The following is a 22,769-nucleotide window of genomic DNA, read 5'->3' on the forward strand; positions in this document are numbered from 1 at the left end:
AGCACTTTCTGAAGGCAAACACGGGGGCTCCTCCACGTGCCAGCAGATCCTGCTCATGGAGTTTCTAGCAAGCACGAGCTACAGCAAACATAAATGAATCTCCTACTTTCAGACCACTAACCAGTTTACAACGAAACTCTAGAGGATGTCATTAATGATTATGCTGCATGAGCCCATGAAGCTGACCAATGTTTAAAAACAAATACCTCTTGTAGGCACAGCAGTATTCAGATCAGAAATGCAAACATGAACCAAACAAGGCATCAGGTGTGGACGTGTGCCTTTTACCTTAGAACATCATCTCAAGGACACCTTCCTCCCCAGCCCCGCAAAAAAAGTTGGTAGCGGAGGCAATGGGTCATGTCACTTCCCCCACCAACCACTCAACTACCCAGGGAGAACTGAGGTCATGGCGGGGTTAAATTAAGAAGGAGGTAAGAATTAGGATCATTTTCTCAGCCTCATCTTATTTTTTGACGACCCGACAAAAGGCGAAGACACAACGTTTGTAATTGGCACTGTTATTTTATTAGTACGAGTATACTGAAACAATAAACTTGTACTGGTATACAGACAATTTATTTAAAACAATTTTGTTCAAATTTTGAATCAAACATTGTTTTATTATAATAATGAAATAATTTCTACCTAGAAAACCTGCAAGCACCATCAAAGAAAGGGACCATAAAATTCAATAAACAGACTCGAGTGTATCCTACAAATAGACACACCACGATTAGAAAATAGAATATGAATTCTTCCATTTTTTTTTTTAATATTTGTTTTAAAAAAGCTAGTGCAAGTACAATATTTTACACTGGAATTACAGAGAGTATGCACGCATATGGAAAAAAAGTTCTCCTGTCACCATAAAAGCTCTTAACTATGTATGCACTTAAAATTTTCTTTTCAATAAGGTGCAAAACATCATTCCTTCCCTAGTTCTCTGTACTGGCCATGTCAGTCTGGTAGTGCCCACAACCCAAGTTCTGGTGTCTGTTTTCCTGTGGGAGGTGTACGATCAGAAGTTTGGTGGGTAATGATCTGATGGTAAAACACCCAGTGGTACGAGTCTCAGAGATGGCTCTGGGGCCAGGACCCCACTGACTAAAAATGAGGGCTCTGTCTAATCCGAAGGCCACCACAAATACTGACAGGACTATAGTGAAACCTCCTTACAGCTGACACTAATTTGGGTTTACAGGTGAGCAGTGCAGGCTGGGGAGGAAGAAACCCGGCCGAAAAGGGCAGTATTCACAGAACCGAATGCACAGGTATCAAGTTTAAGCTTCACTGACTAAAGAATTCACCCCACTCTTGGACCAGATAATAACTTAAAGATTAGGTGGTTCATGTAAGAACCAGAGAAAACCTATGCACCTGGCTTCACGGTAACTGCTCTTTAACAACAGCTCTAAGCTAGTGTCACCTCAGACTTGGTGTTCTGGAGGACAGTATGTTATCTCGGTAAGGATTACTGTAAACAACGCTTCCAAGGAAGGCCTTCAGATTGGCCACTGTAAAAGGAGACAGGCTCATTAGCCATCCAGACAGCAAACAAACAAACTAAAGAAAAAGAAAACGTGGGTGAGTGGGTAAAGTCTCCAATTTATCTGCAGTGGAAGACTTGAGTCCTTTCAGATAAGAAAAGTTACGGAAATTCTTAGAGACTGTTATTGTATAGATAACTACCTATTGGCCAAATGCACTTAATTTTAATACAGTTGAACCATTTGTATACAAGTCATGGGGACATGAAAAACTGAAGCCGTTCCCTATGGCCTTCATACAGGTGAATGTTAGCTACCAGAACAACTGCATTTAATGAGAAGGGAGGGGATGAGATTCTGAATTTAAGAATTGCAGGTGGGGAATGCTTAATATCCCCATAGCTGTCCAGTTTCCGCTGTCCGGCGTGATTTTTGGACAGGAATACTATTCTGAGAAGTTGCTCCACATTTATTTTGGCCTCCTTATATTAAAGAAAAATCAGAACTGAAATAAAATGAGGTGTTGAAATTGAAATCATGTTATAACCCCTCCCCCATTTATAAATGAGGTGTGGAGGGAAAGAAGGCTAAACAATTTCTTTTTTTGTCCCCATAATGAGTCCTGTTTTATTGGTAGCTAGGATCCCTTGTTAACAAACACTTCGTGTTCAGGATTATATTCTTTGGGTTTATAGGAACAGGAAGTGCTGAAAATGTCAAACATCATCTCTGAAGAAAAAGAAGTTGCAGTGGCTTAAAAGTTTAGACTAAAAAGGGAGCTCAGAGAAGGACTTTCAGCATAGGAATGAACAGTATTCTCAAATAGCAGAATACAGAGTTCCCCTCCCTCAGAAGAGGGCTATGTGTAAAAAAAACAACAGTAAGCATAGGTATAGTTTAAGAGCCTTTTACGTAGTAAATCTTCCAGGCCGTAACCATATAAATCTGATCATTTAGACATGACAAATTTCTATATACAAAAAACATGTAACTTTCAACTCTTATCTGCTTTTTTGTTTTTTTTTTTTACAAACAAAGTATGAAACTTATTGTTTCAACAGATCCATATCTTTCAAACACTGAATGAATCATTTCGACATTCATTTTTCTTTTGTGCAATTTTTTAAAACATTACCTGTACTCCTCAAAGTGAGTGCTTCAAAATTTTTTTTCTTCAGCTTCTCAAATTAGGTGTACATTAAAAAAAAAAAATTCCCACAAGGTATAGTGCTACAAGAAAAGATCCTATCAGTAAGGTAACATATTTGAAGCGAGGTCATCCATGTAAAAGAAATCTCAGCTCCGGAGTAGAGGTGTGCAAGTTGTTTGGAGTTTCCCTATCAACAGAAACACAACACTGTCCGTGGAAAAGAGAGGAAACCAACCCAACACAATAGCATATGCATGTGCTTTATAAAAAAGTATATTCTCTGTATATTTATTACTTGATGTGTTCTTAAATTCTCTATTTCAGAAATTCTGGGTTAAAAACACAAATGTGGAAGCAAAGGCCTCCACTCCACTTTAAAAAAAAAAAAGCATAATTCTCTTTCCTTTCGTATCACCACCGAAGAAACTGGATTAGGCCACGGAGTTTGCTGGCCCTGTTTTCACCTGGAATCATCGGGGGTGACGCGGAAATTGAAGTGCAAAGGGGTTCAGAAGAGAACAGACCAGTTTGTTGAGCTGCTTGCAGTTCATGAAACAGTAGCCATGACAACCAACACAGCTCAAAAAGGCTGGCCTTCGGTCCCAAGAGCTCTGCTTCCTCACCCACATCTGAAATAGCATGGCATTAGTGTCTTCAAAAGCATTTGAGATTTTTCTCTCTATGAAAGAAACAGGTTTCCTTAGTAGTCACAGATGTTAAAGGGTATTGTCAATTGTTTCCTTTAAAAAAACAAAACAAAACAAAGAAAATCCAAAGCTACAACAATAAAAATAAATTTTGGCAACATATTTAGGTAAAGATCAAACTATGTGCAAAGAGTGGATTTTATGATTACTAGGAGCTACTGTTCGTCTTGAACATGCAGCATTATATTGCAATCTATGCAGTATCTAAGGAGTAATCCACAAGATGCAGGAAATCCAAACATTCCTTGAAATTGTACAACCCTACTCCAGAGCAGTCAAAGTGCTGCTTCTGGACACATCAGTGTACCACACACACACCGGCTCCGTCCCTGAGTAAGAGGTGTGAAAGGTTCCGCAGAGTTCCTTATAGGGGAGAAGGAGGGATGCTGCCACTTCCTGGTGGGGGGAAAAAACCCAACACACTCACCTAACAGAAAACATATAGGGTCACAATTCAGAGTTAGAAATGGGATCAACAACAAACAACAAAATCAAATCATCCCAAACCCAACTGGGTGAGTTAGGGAAAACAAAAAGTTGACCGACATAGAAAATTATCGTGAAAGTCCAAATGAAAATGCAATTTGGATTTCCACTTTAATAGATTTGAGGTAAGTGGCATCCATCTCTGAATCCCTCCCTCCCCCACCCCCTGCCCCAATGTGGCCCAGACAAACTGAAATAATTCTTAAGTTAAACATTCTAAGGAACAGTCATTTTATATATTTAGAAATCCCTATAAAGAGAGGTTCTTGTTTGTTGGTTTCTTATTAATAATATTATTTTTTTTCTTTTCGCCCTGACTAATTTCTTGGTGATTGTGTTCCGTTGTAAACGCAAAAGGCCTGCTGTTATTAGTTTAAAAATGGAAAACAGGAAAGAAAGAAGAAGAAAAGACGGCTGTCGGTAAATATTGCCAAGTGGACACAGTACAGAGGCACATGGCTGATCCTTGTAAGCAGCACGGCACCGAAGGACTTCTACCCCTGTCATTGTCATGTTTGCTACACAGAAGCGGTGACAAAGGCTTGCCAGCGTCTGCAAACAAGAGGAGGCTCCTGCCCTCTGCGCGTTCTTCCTATTTGAAGAGGAAGCTGCCATAAGGGAGTGGTGACTGCTGTTGGCAGGTGGTCCCCTCCACAGCCCCTGGTCAGCACGCTCAGAATGCACACACACAACAGGCTACACTTCCTGCCCACACTCGGCAGCAGGGTTAAAAGTCTCAAGGACACAGACCCTGAGGAGGGGCCTGTGCACGACGAGAAAGGACCGTGGAAAATGGGTTGATACCAGGCTACATTGCTCCAGAGTACGTCTTAGAAATGAATCTGCCTCCTTCCTCTCCACACTCCACATCCACTATTCCGTGTGGTGACAGGGGACACCGCGGCTCTTCCCCTAGGTCTCCTTGGCTGGCTCTTTCTGCAACATGGTGGCAGACACTCAGGGCTCCTCCAGGCTCCCCGCCCTGCACTCAGCATCCGCAGCAGGGGAAAGGCAGGAGGCTCTCCCCCTCCTGGCTCCTTCCCGCCAGCCCTGCTCTGGCCAGAACGGGGAAGATCAAGTGAACAAGGAAAAAGCCAAAAGGGAATGAGCTTTAACTATATAGCACACCGGTCAGACTCTATTGGCACGGAAAGTATTGCACATGCTAAAAAAGCCAGAGAATGAAATGGGACAAATGTTTAGAAAGAACCAATTATTGTATAATTCCTATACCTGAAATAGAACCACAAAAAATTATGATGATGTTCCTATTGCTCCAAAACACGTGTGTTTTCCCATTTTAGTGTTGTCTATGGATCCAGTCAGTTCAATACTCGAAGTAAGCCAAAAAGGTGGTGTGTGTTTTTCTGAGTCCACATGAGTTGTAAATAGTGGTACTAATGAAAACAAAGTCTATGTGGCAGCCCCGTATTCCTCTTACCATCAAAGGTTAAAAAACAAAAAGAAAAACAGAACCTAATAATTGCAAGTGCCCTGAGCAGAATATATATGGAAGATTAAGCAAGTTCTCTGAACAGAAACGTTTAAAAAAACACAGCACTAAATAAGCAGTATGACCGCAAGAGTGAGCCCACCCAGCTCTCTGCAAGCATGCTGAGAGGGTAATGAAATTTGAGGAAAGTCAAGGAACGAGTCTAGCTATTCTAAACCTATTCAAATGTTTTTGGTACACCCCAGAAAATGGTTTATAAAAATCTTTAGTCCTGGTGAGAGCTAAATGCAAAGGAATATTAGCCAAAATGTGAATTGATATCAGATTTTTTTTATAATTTGTGAAATGGAAGAGGTATTATTTTCAATGGTAAAAGAAAATCAGATAAGTATTTGTTCAGGTTAGTTGCAGCTATCCAAGTAAGAATATTTAAAAATTTCTCCCTACTTATAAAACTCTTTTTTTTTTAAAGCACTTTACGACGCACTCAAAACCCACAAATGAGATATTGAAGATCCCTGGGAATGAAAGGTTTAAACTATGAAATACCCTTTCTGGGTTTGTACCAAACATTAAATCTTGATTTGATTTCGAAAAGAAAAAAAAAAAGTCATTCTGAAAATAACATTAATAACAACAATGATAAAATAATTGTTTTTAAAAAAACTTGCTCACATATATAAATGTCTTTATGGAAAACTCTCTCAATGAATCTGAAGAAAATTCTCAGAGTTGTCCTGCTAAGACCTGGCTTTTTGTGAAAGATGTGGTAAAAAGACCAAAATGAATTCTGAAGGAACATAACCTTATAAAATGGCCTAGAGTTTAGGCAGGTTAGAAAGTAATTTTGCTACATTTATTTATGCTCGTTCAGTCCCCCAAACCTTTCCCACAATGTTATTGGATAAAAAACTGCAGGAATATCACACAAATTATAAACTCAAGATGTGCAAATCGCAAGGTTCTTTAAAAGTTCATCTTAAAAAGAAAAACACTGGACAAAAATGAGTATTCTTTTCTCAGTCCCTTTTCTCTCAGTTTCTCTGCCAACTCTGCATATGCCTTTAACTCTTTCTCAGACATCAAAGTGAAAAGTGCCTCCTGTCAGGTAGTACTTGGTGGTCATTTATTGTCACATACTAGTTCATAATTCACATTCATCCCTTTAAACCACATTGAAACTTTCGATATCTTGCTTGTGAGCAACTCTGCAGAGCTGAAATGTAGTTACAGTGTTGAAAAAAAGAAAGCAACTTAATTCTTTTTTGTTGTTTTTCTTCCCAAAGAGTTTAAAGTGAGATACAGTACTTGTTGAATGATAGACCAAGATGCTTGGTAATAAAGTGTGAACAGCATTTTAAGTGCTTAGAGATAGTAATATATGCTCATCTTCAAAATCTAATTCCGCACGTCACACTGGAATCTGAAAAAAGTGGCACCCGAGTTGTCCATAGTCATGAACTATAAACAGTACTAGAGTTAAAAGACAAAAAGATTTTGCAAACTCAACTCTTACAGCTTCTGTGGCTCTCACTGAAGGGCGGTTTGCATCTACCTCTTGGGAGCGAAGTCAATGCAAGAACCTGATCGGTTTTCCTAACACTGCACAGAGACCAGCAGTGGGTGTTCATTCCCCCCCACCCTGCCCCCGCCACCCTCCCACGTGGAGCGACGTGAGTGGCGGCTTCCCTGGCCACCGTGACACCCTGGCGACATCACTGCACTAGTGAAGCAGAAATGAAATCCCACGTGTGGCAGTTGCTCTTTTTTTAAAAAAAAATATATCAGTGCAGTCAGGCCCCATAGGGGGAAATATATATCTATACGATTAAAAGTTGCTTTTATTGTAAAATAGGTTGGAGAGAAAAAAGGTTCTTTTAAACGGTTAGCTTTCCATCTGCCGTCTGACGCCTCTCTACGATGCCCTGACGCCGGGTTCCTGATGCTGACTTTGCACGTGGGAACCCCAGGAGGACACTGCTCTGGACCCCCGATCCCATGCTGAGAGCAAGAGAAGGAGGCAGAGGGAGGCAGAGAAAAAGAGACCCTCACGCACCGCCGCGGCCCCCGTGTACCCCCACGTGCACGCACACCTGCAGGTCCCTCCCCACACAACCTTCTCTCGACACTGGGGGGAGTCAGCGCCCACTGCATGCTTCCGTGCTGCTGGAGAAGACAGGCGCCAGGAGGCCACATGCCTTTCTCTCGGGGACGCCTGAAGCCCGGACTGCCCCCCTCCCCAGCTGGCCCTGCACCTGCCCTCGCTGACAGACACTCGTGGTAAAAGCATATGCACCAGTCTCCTGCGACACACCTGCTGTAACTCTAATGACAAGGTTAGAACAGAAACCTAAAATAAGGATAACATGTAAATACTGTGTTATTTAGCCTACAGTACAGTAATCTGGATACAACGGGTAAGGGAGAGCCACGGTTCCTGTCCCCACGCTGCCTCTACTTGCCTACGTTAGAACGGCCTTCAATGCAAATCTTAACCTCCTGAGGAATTAGAGAAGGCTTAGGAAGAGTCAAAGGTGGTTCGTCTTCTGACTTCTCCAGTTTGCGGGTCTCCGGCGCCGACCACCTCCTCTTCCTCGTGGCCGCGGGCTTGCTGGGTTCTATTTTGGTGAGGAAGGGCGCTGCAGGCAATCCTATTTTTTCTGGAAACTTCAGTTCACCATTCTCAGAGAGCATCTGGGCACTTCCCTGATTGATTCCGTTTTCCTGCTCGGCGTACCTGTGTCTGCTGCCCGCCAGGCTGTCGGTCTTTGAGTGCTTCAGCAGGACGCTGGCCGGGTCTGCGGGCTGGCCCTTCTTAACAGAGCCGTTCTTCAGGTTCTTGAGGGTGAGCGAGATGCAGACATCCCCGACTGAGAGTTTGGAACACGGCAAATCAAAGAGCTGGCTGGTTCTCTCTGGACAGCACGATGACCAGCCCTGTCCAAACACAAAAAAAGGATACTCTACCAAAACTTCAACGCTGACCTGCGGAAACAGTGAGAGACAGAGAGAGGCAAAAGGAAGGAAACAAATGAAAACATTTTATTCTTGTTTTCCTTTACACACACACACACACACACACACACACACACACACACACACGCACGCACGCACGCTGAAGGGGGGGTGGAAATACTACGTAATTTACAAACTCCTCCCCCGCAACACATGACAAATGAAGCTCTTAACTTTCTGTGGTTCCTGTACTTACCATATATAGATGCTGGACACAGCCAGTGAAGGAACTTTCCAGTGTAAAAGTCCATTCAGTATTTAAAATATTCTGAGTATTAGTGCTACTGTCTCTGTTAGAACAAGTCCATCAACCCCCAGCAATGACAAAACACCTACTTAGCGTTCCGCACTGAGCTAGGCTTTGCTCTGTGGTGACTCTGAAGCTCTCACTATGGTCTTGCATTTGCCTAGCTCACTGGACAACTGCTGTGATCATGGATGTCAGGACAAAATATAGACCAGGGTGAGACTGTATGTAAGCTCCGTGAGGCAGGCATGTGTTTATCACTGTGTCCCAAGTCTCGAAAAGGGTATGTGGCATATGGTTGGAGTTTATTAATATTTATTGGATAATGAATGCATACACTAGGAATTTAGGGGGAGTGTAACCAATGGGCTAGAGGAACCAGGGAAGGCTTTCCCAGGACCCTGAAGGATGGGCAGGTCTTGAAGACGCTCGGGGGTAGGACACTGCTGGGGAAAGGTAAAACAGGACACAGATAGCACCAGTGGTTGGTCCAACCCCAGGTATTCAAGTTGGTCTCTGTAAATTATGAAAGCAGGTGAAGCCTGGTATACTTTCCCAATAGCTGCTGTTTCCTCCATGCCACTATGTGTCATGCAGCAAGGATAAGGGATTCAACTGAAAAGATAGTCTGAAGGAGTTCACAATCAAGTGGACAAAAGAGACCCGTGAACCAGAATTGCTGCCCACTGTGGCAGCTGGGCTCATGGAGCTTTGCACCCTGTAAAGTTATTGGAGGGCACTTTGGAGGAAAAGTGAGTAAGTCAGTCTTCCTGGATGAGGACACGCTGTGCTGAGGTTTAAAAAATAAAGGGGGTGGAGCGGAGATGTGGTTGCAAGGAAAAGACATTCCTGAAGTAGAGACATACGGACAAAGGCAAGGAGATGGTTTGTGCAGGCATCTGCAAACAGTCCAGCCAAAGTCTTGTCACTACCATTAAATTAGGCTGAAATGCATGTGAAGTTTCTACAGTTTAATTCTCATGGAAATCAAATTTCTTTAACTTTATATAGAAGAGAAAAACAGAACAATGATGTCGTTTAAAAAGTCAATTTTCAATGGTCCTTCTAGATGTAGGAGACGAGGCAGTTTGGACCAACCTTCCTGCTGAGGACAACTAAAAACTCTAAACAAAAAAATATAAACAAAGAAAATTTAAAAAACCCTGGACAAAATGTTAATAATTTTTTTTCCTCATGGCATTGGACAGAAAATAACATAGTAAAAATTTACTGGGTCAGATCAGGAAAGGATGATGGCAGCGATTTGAACCTGGTATTTAGGGCCAGTTCTGAGGGCACTAGACCATTCCAAAGCTGAGCAGTTGTAAAATCAAGCGAGCTTTTCCCCCTCCCCCACCCTTCCCAAGTGCACTTTTGATAGTCTTAAGAGCATGGGGCAGAGGGAATGGAGTTCAGGGGACACCACAGGATGGTGCTCTCTGGTGAACCCCATTTTCTGGGCTGTGACCCCAAAGCATTGATACTGTACCTTATAGGTAAGGGTGAGCCAGAAGTGGACAGGCCTTTCTAGGACTGAAGCTCACATTTGAGTCCCTAAAACTAGATTAAGGTCTTGAATTATTTCCACAAACAATTTTGCAAATAAAAGACTAGCATTCCATTTAAAAGTGGGGAGCGGCATGAGGAGACCAGGTGACATGAATAACAAAAGATAATAAAAAACAGACCCACAGGGGCTTCTGATATACAGTTATCAGGTATAGAATTTAAATGACTGTGCTTACAATATTTAAGAAGATTAAAGACAAGCTTGAGGATTTTGGTAGAGAACTAGAATTTACTTTTTTAAAGCTCCATAAAAATTTTAAAATAAAAAAAATACACCCAGTGAAATCAAGAATTCAATGAATTTTCCAACTGAATAGACATGGTTTAAGGGAGAATTAGTGAACTAGATTCTTTAATTAGAGCTTTAGAAGAAACTATGCAAAAATGAACATAGAGCCAAAAACAGATGATTAATACAGCAGAGAAGGTAGGAGACAAAGAAGATACATTGAGAAGGTCTAACAGATACATAATTTGGAGGAGGAAGAGAGTGAGATAATGGGGCAGAAGTAATACTTGAGGAGGTAATAGCTAAGAATTTTCCCCAAATGATGAGAGATATAAGCTATGGATTCAAGAAGGCCTAACCCCAAGCAGGAAAAATAAAAAGAAAGCCTCACCTAGGCAGGTCATAGTTAAACTGTTTTAAGTCGAAACATGCTATAAGCCAAAGGCTGGAGAAAATATCTTAAAAACCTCCAGAACAAAATACACATTACCTTCAAATAAGCAACAATTAAATTCACAGTTTAATTAAACTCACTCATCAAAAATAACGGAAGCCGGAAGACAATGGATTATCTTTAAAGAGCTAAAGAAAAAGAATTGCCAATCAAGAATTCTCTATGGAGCAAAAAGATCCTTCAAGAATGAAGGCAAAATAAAGACATGCTCAGACAAACAGTAATTAAGAGAATTCACCACCAACAGATCTGCACGACAGAAAATACTGAAGAGTGTTCTTTAGATAGAGAAGATGAATCCAGATAGAAGTTTGTAGATGCAGGGAGTAAAGAGCAATGAAAACGGTAGATGTGCGGGTAAATCAAATGAATACTGGCTATATACAATAATATTAAAAATGTTCTGCTGGATTTTATACACAGAAACACATAAATAATTAAAATACAAAAAAATCTTAAAAAGTAGTAAACTCCCATGTAATTGACATGGTTTGCAAGTTTTCTACTTAATTATCTTCTTTGGTAACTCTAATTGATTTAGTTCTGATACACTTCTAGAATGACAGATTTTACTGGACCCTCAGAAGACATGTTTTTAGAAGGAACTAGAGCGAATATATGTGGAAGCCTATTTCTATTGTGTGTGTGTGTAAACATAAGCCCATATTCATGTGCATGTTTTTTGGAGGAAAGTTTCATTGTTCTGGGCTATTTCCATAATGGGAAGAGAGCTAAAATTTTTTGAGTACCTATTTTTTGTCAAACATTCAGGTACAAACTTTACAAAAAATATTTTGTTTAATGCTTACTATATGTAAGAGTACTGCTATATTCCAATTTTATACATATTATAAATAGTTACAGAGAGATTAAATCACTTGTCTAATTTCATAGCTGTTACAGCTGATAGGATTGGGATTTGATCCCAGTTTTTGGTCCCCAAACCCATTTCCTTTTTCTTATACTGCCTGATTTCTAGCCCTGTGAACAAAGATATTACGCCATCACTGAAAGAGATAAACTTATCATTTCCACTACTCCCAACAGTGGTGAATATTACTTGCTGTAAGTAGGATCCAGTGGTGTGAGCTTACAGATTTGTTTCATGGTACATAACACTGGGATATAGCGTCTGTTTACATCTACTCATACAATTCTACTCACCCTATAGACGTGTGTGACAAGGCTGATGTTCAGTTTCAAAACTATGTTTACATCACACACACATATCTATTATTTGCATTGTATACATTTACAACTGTACTTACAAGTTACACTATCGATGGGGATGTCCACTGTATTCTAAGTGGGCGGACCAACCTGGAACTGGCTCCATAAATCCTCTCCCACACCTCTTACAGCCATTAACAACGCAAAGTGAGCAGCAGGAACAAATATTATGTCAAACAGGATTGTTTAGCTGCATTTCCAAGTCATAAAAACAAAGTTCTCAGGTGTAAATATCTCATACGCATCTCTACCAGACTCCCTGTTGGCTTGTTCCTGTCTAACTCCAGTCAGAGGTACTGTGACATTCTTAATATCAGAAGCACTATTTCCAAACGCGTCAGCCTCTTCTTGGGCTCTGTGGTTTCCTGGGTAATTCCCTGCCTCCTTGTCGGCAGACAGCCCAACATCTACCAATGGAGAGGTCCTTGGTGTGTCAGCCGTATGATAGACACTTCTCAGAGTGGCCAATAGTTTATTTTCTGAAAATAACATGTACTGTGTATGCACAGATAAATCTATCTGAAGATTTTCACATATTCCCAAGTATCTGCGGACTCATTAAGAAGAAATGTCTTCAAGGCCTTTGTAATAGGTAATGCAGTTGATTACTATAAAAGCCATGATGCAGATGCACATGTTTACCATTAAAGACACCGTAATGTTTTTGAACATTTTGGAAGTCTTTCATTATTCCCTCAGCTCAAAACTCCAAAGACAGGTCTTAGAATTAAATGCTGTGGTGTGGTACACAGCTAGAACAGCCTACCTAAAAATTCATGAAAGAAAAGTGAGAGAGAGAGAGAATATTTAAGATGTGCACTAAAGAAAGTGGATGCTAATGGAATTTAGTTTAACCTGGATAGGATTGGGAGGTTCTTCTCCATCACTTCAAAGTTTTGTCTCTTTGGTCCCTTCTGCCTAAATTCTGGCTCTGCCTCCTCCCAGAAGACCTGTGACATCCTGGGAAAAGACATCACCACCAGACATCCTCAGCCGGGTCTACGCAAGCTGAGTTAGGAGCAAAAGATTATTCAGATAATCTAATTATTGTAGGCACTGGATTGGATAGCTCAAGCCAATGCTATTTTTCTTTTCGCTAATTATCTAGCTTGAAATATCTAGATAATGCATTTCCTCCTACCCCAGGGGGCTGAACGTTTGTGAATTAAAATATGTTTTTTTCCCTTTTCCTTGGTGAAAGTTAAAATCTTGTTGCACATATCTCAAATTAGTACACTAAAGTATTCATAACAAATCTATTTTTATGTTGTAATTAGGTTTGTCATGAGGACATACGCATTCTTAAAGGTTAACTGATCATGAACAGTTAATGAAGAAATCTCACTGAGGGATTTTTTTTCAGTGAGAATATATATAGAGTCAAGTCTGTCTGCTTGAAATTCCCTTGGAAAGGAGCATTAACTACCTCAAAACATGCTGTCAATGCCAACGGGGACTGTTTTGGACGTGGAACAGAGGTGTGATTCTGAGGCATGATGTCATCTTAAGCTGGGACAATGAGTCTGTGAATTCCTTACATTTGAGAACTATGTGCGTGTTCCCTATGGTGCTGAGAGCTCAAAATATTACTGATTGAGTGTTCATTATGACATACTCCACATTTTGCAGTTTTAGTAAAGTTTAATAAGCACACACTGGGTTGGGCACAGTGGCTCACACCTGTAATCCTAGCAGGCTGGGAGGCAGAGGTGGGAGGATCGCTTGAGCCCAGGAGTTCAAGAACAGCCTGAGCAAGAGTGAGACCCCCTTTCTACTAAAAATAGAAAAAATTAGCTGGGCATGGTGGCATGTGCCTGTAGTCCCAGCTACTCCAGAGGCTGAGGCAGGAGGATTGCTTGAGCCCAGGAGTTTGAGGTTGCTGTGAGCTAGGCTGATGCCACGGCACTCTACTCAGGGCAACAGAGTAAGACTCTGTCTGAAAAACAGAAAAACCAAACAACAACAATAAAAAAACAAACAACTACAACGACAAAACAATAAGCACACACTGAGCACCTGCTAAGTGTTACAGACCCTAGAAGAGCATCTATTGTTTAAAATCTAGTTTCTTGCCTTCAAGGGGGAGATACAACATACACGTAAACAAGCAACTTCATAAAGGTTCATGTGGATACTGACCACACATTGTCTGGTCACGTCCACTGGGAAGTCTAATTGGCAACTCAGACGTAACCTGAAACAGACCTCCTGATGTGCTCCTGCCCAGTGGCACATCCATGAATGGAATCCCCATTCTTCCAGCTGCTCAGCTCGAGGGCCTAGGAATCACACACTTCCTTCCATCCTTTCTCTCATACTACACATATCCAACTCATAAGCAAGTCTTATTGGTTTCTCACCCACACACATCCAGAACGAGACCATCTTGCACTCCCTCCAGCACCTCTGTCCTGACCAAGCTGAGTCGCTATGAACAAGCCCGATGTAGTCTGCACTCATTCCGTGTCACTGCCCTGGAGGAAAACTGGTCTCCTTGCTGGGCCTTTAATTCCAAAGACACTTGTGCCTTCCGGTCTGTGCACCCGCTGTTCCCTGCATTCGGAATCCTTCCTTCCCCATGCACTGTTGTGGCCCATTTTTCTTCTCAAAGAGGGCTTTCCAAATAGCTCTATTTAAATTAACAACCTTCTAGTCTTCTTATCTTCTTTATGTTGCTTTATTTTGTTCCTGTAGCATCTCTCCTTTTTTTCCCTTTTATTTATTTATTTATTTGAGACGGGATCTCGCTCTGTTGCCTAAGGTAAAGTACAGTAGTGTCACCATAGCTTACCGCAACCTCAAACTCCTGGGCTCATGGGATCCTCCTGCCTCAGCCCCAAGTAGCTGGGACTACAGGTGCCGACCACCGCACCCAGCTAATTTTTCCATTTTATGTAGAGACGGGGGTCTTCCTCTTGCTCAGGCTGGTCTTGAACTCCTGGCCTCAAGCAATCTTCTTGCCTTGGCCTCCCACAGTGCTAGGATTATAGGCCTGAGCCACCCAGCTCCACAGCACTTGTGTTTTTATGTATTCTTTTTTTTGTTACTTACTTGTGTGTTTGCCTGTCAGTTTCACCTCTTCCCCCAAACTCATTGTTCTATCCCCAGAGTCTAGGATACTTCCTGGCATCTAACTGGCAGCTCAGTGAAAATCTGAAGGAATAAATAGTTTTGTTTGCTTTTCATATGGAAAAACATTGCAATGGCACAATTGGCCAACAGAGGACACTGTTTAGACAATGGAGAGACTGCCTGCCCTTGTTTTTGTCACCAGCTGGGACTAAATTAAGCTCTGGTCTGTCCCAGGGAGAGGAGCAGTGGCTTCCCCAGGGCTGGGCTCGCCTGTGACAGGCAGCTTTCTGGTCTGAGCCATAGCTGCCTCACCCTGTCAGACGCTGAGCTTGTCATGATTTCACTGAATCACACTTTTTTTTCTCTCCACTCTTGCTCCTCCAGTTGTTTATTTTATTCATTAATTTATTTTATGATCGTGCTGGGGTTCCAAACATTTTCTAGGATGGTCTCTGATGAAAATAAATTCATGAGAACAGTGCCACATACAACCAAAGCGTATTACATAACTCCCAGAAGCTCAATATAGCCCATTTTTTTTCATCCTATAAATACATCCTTCTCTAAACACCTTAAGCAGTCTGTAGGATGAAATGTGAGCATAGACGGCCTTTGTCCTTTTACCAGCTTGAGGCCCCGCTGTCTTTCATCTCTCCATACTTGCAGCCAGTACCTCTTGTTTTGAGGGGTGGATCACCCCTATCCTCCTCCTGCGGCTGCAAACATACCCATTTGCCCACGGCTGCTGTTATGAGATGTGTGTCTACCCCCGACCCCCTCCAGCCCCCTAAAGCAACTCTTCTAAAACCATCACTTTCAACTTCCATTTTGGAAGGAAGAACCAAGACAGGGAGGCAACACAGCCCTGCTTCTGGGCTGATAATTATTTATTCAATGTCACTTTCCTAGTGTGCCTAATGACTGGCTTTTATGATCATTTTTAGCTCCTCTGTGTAAAAGCTTGATAAAATTCCTTCCACTACTTTGTCAATAACTCCTGTATCTAAACGCTATATGCACACACGCATACCGCATATTTACGCTGTTTGATTGTATATTTCAATCTTAGATTGGTGCTATGTCTATATACACACATATGTACATAGCATCAAAAACAAGATAGAAAGAAAACAAAACGTCTGTTGTTTAAATATGTCTCCCTTTTCCTTCACAAGAATCCCTGTTTTCACAAATGCGAAGGGCATCTGTTTTACAAAACATTTTTGTGTGACACTATCCCAAACATACAAATTCTGCCTGTGGCTGGGAGCAATGAAATCTCTCTGAAGCTGGGTTCTAGTGAATATGTCTAGCTTTTGGTGAAATTATTAAATTGGGACTTCCTAACTTTGCACGTGAAACTCTTGATCCTGTTTTACGTGCAGTGAAAAGCCAGTGTGCTGTACTGGAAGGCCAGTTTGCACGACTACATTCTTAACATGAAGAAAATCAGAAAACCCTATAGCAAGGATTAAGGGGATAAGCAAGAGATCCATTGACTTCAGTTTTTAAAAACCATGAATAAAAACAGTCAAAATTCTTCAGTTGAGTGTAAGAATATCTGTGAGTGTCCTATTTAAAATATTTAATCATGTTAACGCTAAACCTGAATTGGTCTTTGGTGGAAGCATTTCAGGGTTGCTCAGTAAACCCACACCCTAGCACAGTGACACCTCCAAACGCAAATCCCACGTTCAAAGTTGTGTTCTTCTCACACGTGGTAACGTGGCTCACAGAGCTCCCTTTTGGGAAGGGCCCACTAGGAGGCTCAGGGCTGGCCAGGAAGACCAAAAAGTGATCACAGCAGCTCTGACATCACCGTCCTTAGGCACAGATTCTAGCCACTTGCCCTCCTCCTCTGGGGTCTTAAAATTTGTGCCTTAAAGAGCAGTAGGCATGACATTTGGTGCTAAAAAAGAAATGAGCTATCAAAGCCACAGAAAAACACGAAGGAACCTGAAATGTGTAGTAGTAAGTGAAAGAAGCCAATCTGAAAGGGCTGCATACTATATGACTCCAACTATGTGACATTCTGGAAAAGGCAAAACTACAGGGACAGTAAAAAGACCAGGGGTTGCCAAGGGTTAGAGGCAGGGGTGGGGAGATGACTAGGTGAAGCATGAAGGATTTGCAGGGTGGTACAACTATTCTGTATGATACGGTAATGCTGGATACACGACATCATACATTTATCAAAACCCATAGAATGGACAACACTAAGAGTGAACCCTAATGTAAACTGTGGACTTTAGTTAATAATAATGTATCAACACTGGCTCATTTATTATAACAGCGGTATTACACTAATCCAACATTTTAATAATAGGGGAAACTATGCCTGTGGAAACTGTCTCTACTTTCTGCTCAGTTTTTTGTAAACCTAAAACTGCATTAAACAATAAGTCTATTTATTTTTTTTAAAAAAAGCTATAAACAATGGTCTGAGAGAATCTCCTTCAATAATACATACAAGATCACCCAGTTGGGGGCTCTTCTATCATGCAAAGGTTAAAAGAGAACATTTTTCTTCTTTTTTTTTTTTTGGAGGGGTACACAGACTCCCAAACAAAAATGTGGCTTGATATAGTTTCTCTGATGGAGACTTTCCAACAGTAGAACTGATAGGAAGCTTTTTACTGGGGGCTTTGCACCCAGGGCAGTTCCCCGCTATTTGGTTTTTGATACATCAGGATTCATTTCTACCAGGCTCCGCATGTTAAATGCTGGCAAGTGGGTCTGCCTTGGCTGCCGAGGGACTAACTATACCGGCTTCTGTGTTGCTTGCACAAGGGCCTTGGCTATTTTAGGCATCAGCTAATCCATTCAATACATGATGCTGCCACTGATGACTCACAGTCCGCAGCAGTCACATTAAGAAATAGTGGAATGAAAGAAAAGCCATTAGTAGACCTGCAGTCAGTACATCGTTACAACACACCGTAGGAGCATGCACGCACGCACACCCACACCCACACCAGGACAGTTGGGAGAAGAAAATGGCACTGAATATTAAGCAGCTACCAAGTAAGTCAGGGAAAACAGTCACCCCGGCAGGATCTGGGAAGCGACAGACAGCCCTAATACCATACGGAAGCTTGGCATTTAGGAAAAGAAGCAGTCAAAGGAAAGTGTCAGCCCAGAGCACTTGACAAATAAATTTTACTACAACTCTACCGAGCAAATACTCTTCAGAAAAGCTGAATCTAGGGAGCGTGAGACAGAGGGATGGGAAGGCTGCTTGTAAGACAGAACACTGCGTGCCAGACAGAAGCCAGGGCTCCCCAGGTGGGGCCGTCCTGGGTAGGGGCTCTCCCGGTGGGCACGTTGCTGACACCCTTTCTGCAGAAAAGGAGCACAGGAGCCCCTGTTTTCTCATCGGTTCTCTTACCCATCTGGAGGGCTGGACCACCAGCCCCCAAGTCCAGCTCATGCTCAGAAAAGCAGACGGCATGCACATGCTCACGCGGGCTAGCGTGAGGTCATTTAGCCTCACTGGTAGAAACAGCAGTGATGGTGTTCCTGTGCCATGAGAATATGGGCAGGGTAAAAACAGCTTGTTATGCTCATTGGAAAAGTTCATTTCCTTCCTAGGCTTTCGCAGACTATCTCTCCTCCCAGGAACTCTTTTTAAGAGTATGAGAGTTTTTATTTATTTTTCAGAGGCAACCCATTCTCCTCTCAGGGGTCAAAGTCACCTACGTTGCAGCAGGGAAGGGAAAACGAATATTGCACAAGGTCCCGCTGCTACTGACTGGTAGAGAATAGATTCAGACTTAGATCTTTCTGGCTCCAGGTCCTGCATTTTCCTACTTCCCACCCAAGGAAGGATGAGATGCCCCAGCCTTCTCTGGAGTGGCACTGGCTCTCGCGTTGACGCTATTGCCCAAGGGTCCCATCCAGGACTCGCCACAGACTTAGGGTCACAGACTTGGAGAACATGAAGTGGGTTATTTTTGGGAGAGAGGCCTGAGGGAAGTGATTCTGTTGTCCTCTGGGGCTCTCAACCAGAATCAAGCATGGCAAAGCAGTATTTCTCCCACCAGGAGCTGAAGGTGCTACAGTCCTCTCCCCGAAGAGGAAGGAGGGGTGCACACAGTGACAATGGACACAACCTGGAGTTCCCCTTTACTCCCCTGAAATTGCACAGCACCTGGGGTGGGGGCAGGCCTGGGAGGACAAAGATGCTTTGCCTGGGGAGAGAAATGCTGCACTGAGGATGGCAAAGCCACAGGGATAGTGACAAATATGGCAGCACATTTTACTCCTACACTGCCTCTTCTACAGCATGAGCCAGGACAACATTGCAGGCATCTTTCCACTCTAATACTTAGAAATTCAGCTCTGTAAAAATAATCACCAACGTAAAAACCCTTCAGTTTTACATGGGATGACTTTAGTGCCCAACTAGGTCTATGTGCTGATTAGCACGAGGTCAGTGAAGGTTCTCCTTAATCCACCTCTTGGTTTCTGGTTAGCTGATGCCAATAAATTTTACAAGAGCTGTTCTGGAAGGCAGAAAGGTGAAAGATTAAAAAACTGAGGAGGCTCAAGAGATTATGTTGTATAAAGAATCACTTGCTTGTTTTAGAGATGAGAGAAACTGCAGCTCAGAGAGGCGAAACACCTTGTCCTGCCATAGATTTGAAGCAGGGCCCCAGGCTGTCTCCCTACTACACCCCACCACACCCCACCGGGCATGACCTTGGGAGGGTTTATGAAGTCAGGAATCCTTGCGACTCTCTATTCACACAGAATTTATGCCTAGGGTCACAAAGCCATCTGTCTTGTAGAAAACCATTCCTTCTTCCATAACTTCCCCGACCTTGGTTGGATTTTCCGAACTGTCCCAAGGGGAGTACATGACTTGCCGCACTCTGGACGCACAGAGGTCAATTCATTACAAATGACGGACATGTTAAGTCCTGTTTCCCCATGGTGTCCGTGCTAATTAGGTTCAACAATGTGCACATTTCTAAATTTCCCTGTGGAGGTGAGTGTTGGTGACACCTAACTCACTGAGAAGACCTGGATGATTCTTCAGGCCAGAGGGGACTGCTCCCCACACAGGCACCGACAAGGGAGAGAAGGATGCAGCCCTTGGAACCTCATTTAAGTCCAGATGTTAGTTCTCTCTCTCCCTTTCCTCTCCCCCCCATCCCCATTTCTCTCTCTCTCTCTCTGACCCTCTACTGACTCTGAACCTGTCACTCCTGGCAAGCACAGCTAGTGGAGTATTTTAGCTATGATGATGTCAGCCGATTTCTGATAGGCTCCTCCGTAAAGTGACAAATCACTGGCTGCGTCGGGGTCTTGCACTTCTGTTTTCATGACATGAAACCCAAGCGGCCTCTTCAGCAGAACTCAGCCCTCTCACCTGTCCTTGCAGATGCCCTCCTGGGCACACTGCACAGCCACACAGGGGCAGCCCCGACGGACCTGCCAACAGGCCGGGACAAACCTTCTACCTGCTCATCTGCACCCTGGCTGTCAGCAAAGAGACTCATTGTTCTAGCTATGGGAAAGGGATGAGAACAGAGCTCTGACCGCACGGGGAAGCCAAACTCTATCATTTAAGCGTTCACTTTGCAAAGTTCTAGGCAGGGAAAACACATCTAGATTCTTCCTCTCCAAGAACTGAATAGGGCTGTGGAGCTCTCACAGCCTGGCAGAGATGGTGGTCAGGAACCAGTAGCATTTCAAAACAAAACCTTGTTCCCTACCTGCTTCTGTTCACAATGATGTTTTTAAGGATTAAAAGTATCATTAAAAACACAATTATTCTTCACTCCTGTTTATTTCCATGCTTCACTTGGGGCCAGGGAAAAGTCAACTTTGCTCAAGGTGATTAACTTTCTCTCTACTAGTACCCACCCCTATTTCACATAGGAAGTAGCAGAAACCAGAGATGGGTGGTGAGTTCTAAATAACGATGCCATTTTTTTTAAAAAAAATCCTGATTTTTGCTCCTTTTTTTTTTTTTTTTTAATCAGAACTTTTAAGAACTCTTTCTTGGGCTTCCCAAAGACTGTAAGACCACAGTAACATACCACAATAGCAAAGGTAAGTATTCAGGGCTAAGGGCTCTCTGCAATGCAGGCCCCTGGCTTTGTGCAAGACCCCATATCCAGTCATTCACAAGCAGTTCTGGAAAACACTTTAGAACATTGGTTTTGTCCCTCCTGCACTTGGTTTCTTAACAAATGCTCAAAGCAATTCAAACTAGTGACTAGTTTATCTTTTTTGCTTGCTTTATTTTGTTTGAATGTCCCCAATAGCAGCTATTCCATGACTGTTTACAACTCAAACCTGAAGGAGGCTCTGTTCTATTCTAGTGTTTTAAAGTCCTTGATGGAAGCATTTCCAGAGGGAATGGTCAGGCCAGGGAGGTTCCCAGCTGGAGGTCAAACCTGTTTGACTCCCAGCAACTTGGGCAGTAACATAAACGGGTTTTGGAATAAATGTGTGCAAGTGATCGAAGAGCCTCAGAAACGGTGGACTGAGGAGCCCGTGGAAACCAAGAGTTCATCATTCCTCCAGTTTTAATGTGACTCAGCTGACTTTACCACAAGTCACACAGGTCACCTGGGACAGGCCTGACTTTTCAGATTGTATTAACTATGCCTTTTATTTTCTGATGCTTTGACATTTTAAGGCCTTGCTGCCCCTGGAGGGACTGCCCCTGCTAGGCCTGGCTGATTCCCAGAGATAGCAAACCACTCAATGGGGAGTCTGCCTCTCATATGCGAGCCCACCAATCCACAGCCCATGCCTTAATCGCCTCTTATATTGGTCTGTCACTCTCAGGGCCACTATCCACCTGTCCTAATCATTGCAGGCCAGCTACCAGACAACTAGAGACAGCCCCTCTGCCCAACAGCCCACCACAATTATTCCCACAAGCCAATCCTAAACCTTCTTATCCTGCCTCCCCCATTTCCTCCCACAGAAACCATAGTAAAGGCTCTTGTCTGTGTGTTCCCCTCACTTCCTCTGCCTCCTGAGTGACCTGGTGCTTCCCCCGGGCCCCCCCATGGTGTGGTGTGCCACCTTTTCTTGGGATTGGAGGTCTAACAAACTATCTTTTGAAGTCGTCTCCTGATCTGTTGGCCTTGCCACACCTAAATAATAAGACATAAATAGATATTTTAGAGATGGGGTCTCGCTATGTTGCCCAGGCTGGAGTACAATGTCCATTCACAGGCATGATCCCTGTGCCTGATCAGGACAGGAGTTTTTACCTGCTCCATTTCCAACCTGGTCACCCCTCCTTTAGGCAACCTGGTGGTCTCCCACTCCCAGGAGGTCACCATATTGATGCCAAACTTATCGCAGACACTTGAGTAGCATAGCACGCTACAGTCCAGAACTCCTGCACTCAAGTGATCCTCCCACCTCAGCCTTCCAGGTAGCAGGGACTACAGGCACAAGTCACCACACCCGGCTAATGAGACCTGTATTTTTAAAACACAGGTGTTGTAATGGGATGTGATGGCTTCAGTATCTAATGTCCTTACCCTGACAGTATCCTCTGTCTTTTCCTGGTAAGACAAAGCGCAGAATGACCACTAGAAAGCCCTGCAGCCTTTCTCAACTGGGGTCCTTGGTTGGATTTTCCGAACTGTCCCAAGGGGAGTACATGACTTGCCGCACTCTGGACGCACAGAGGT

At 43.0% G+C, this 22,769-nt stretch overlaps 1 protein-coding gene across 4 annotated transcripts in view; it reads right to left on the reverse strand.

The window, feature by feature from the left end:
- Positions 1 to 510: 510 nt before the first annotated feature.
- The window catches only part of ATXN1 (ataxin 1), a 336,877-nt gene continuing 314,618 nt past the window's right edge, over positions 511 to 22,769 (reverse strand). For all 4 annotated transcript variants that reach the window (XM_045551834.1, XM_045551837.1, XM_045551836.1 and 1 more), the window contains one exon: positions 511 to 8,271. In XM_045551834.1, the coding sequence (XP_045407790.1) occupies positions 7,741 to 8,271 (531 nt within the window). In that variant the 3' untranslated portion in view covers positions 511 to 7,740. The remainder of the gene's footprint in view (positions 8,272 to 22,769) is intronic.

Source organism: Lemur catta, chromosome 5 (genome assembly GCF_020740605.2).
Source record: "Lemur catta isolate mLemCat1 chromosome 5, mLemCat1.pri, whole genome shotgun sequence".
NCBI lineage: Eukaryota > Metazoa > Chordata > Mammalia > Primates > Lemuridae > Lemur > Lemur catta.